Source organism: Penaeus monodon, chromosome 25, assembly GCF_015228065.2.
Source record: "Penaeus monodon isolate SGIC_2016 chromosome 25, NSTDA_Pmon_1, whole genome shotgun sequence".
In the NCBI taxonomy this organism is placed as follows: domain Eukaryota; kingdom Metazoa; phylum Arthropoda; class Malacostraca; order Decapoda; family Penaeidae; genus Penaeus; species Penaeus monodon.
Window position 1 is genome coordinate 32355717 of NC_051410.1, and position 528 is coordinate 32356244.

At 44.3% G+C, this 528-nt stretch overlaps 1 protein-coding gene across 1 annotated transcript in view; it reads right to left on the reverse strand.

Annotated features, from left to right (window-relative positions):
- LOC119589151 (zwei Ig domain protein zig-8-like) overlaps nt 1-528 on the reverse strand; it is a gene marked incomplete at its 5' end in the record, with an annotated part of 79650 nt that overhangs the window by 21193 nt on the left and 57929 nt on the right. Inside the window, 1 exon segment of the mRNA XM_037937726.1 lies at nt 383-491. Within this exon segment, the coding sequence (XP_037793654.1) occupies nt 383-491 (109 nt within the window).

Here is a 528-nt window from a genome sequence, read left to right on the forward strand (position 1 = left end):
CTAGGCTGATATGTATTATTTGGAGGAGGAGAGCAAAAGGGGAGATAGGATAGAACAAGAATGCGAATAGAAAGTAAAGACAGAAGATCGTCAACTCTGATGAACTATCCTAAGGAAAACAAAGAAAACACAAACACGAAGGGAAACAGACATAGAAGGGATAATTAATAAAATCCTGGGAACAGACACTAACAGTGAAATCTTGAAAACACACAAAAAAGAAGGAAATAACAGTCAAATACCAGGAAACAGACACAACATAGAAAGGACCAACACTGAAATCCTTATAACAGACACGGTACAGAAGAAACTAACACTGAAATCCTAGAACCAGACACGGAATAGAAATGACTGGCAGTGAAATCCTTGGCTGTGAACTCACCGACGACTTGCAGTGTGGAGAAGAGGCTCGTGGCAGGATGCGAGGACACCTGACACTCGTACTCTCCTGCATCCCGCACCTGCACGTAGCGGAGGTGAAGCTGCCAGTCCTGTGGAAAATGGGCGATCATTAGGCAGGGTCGGGTG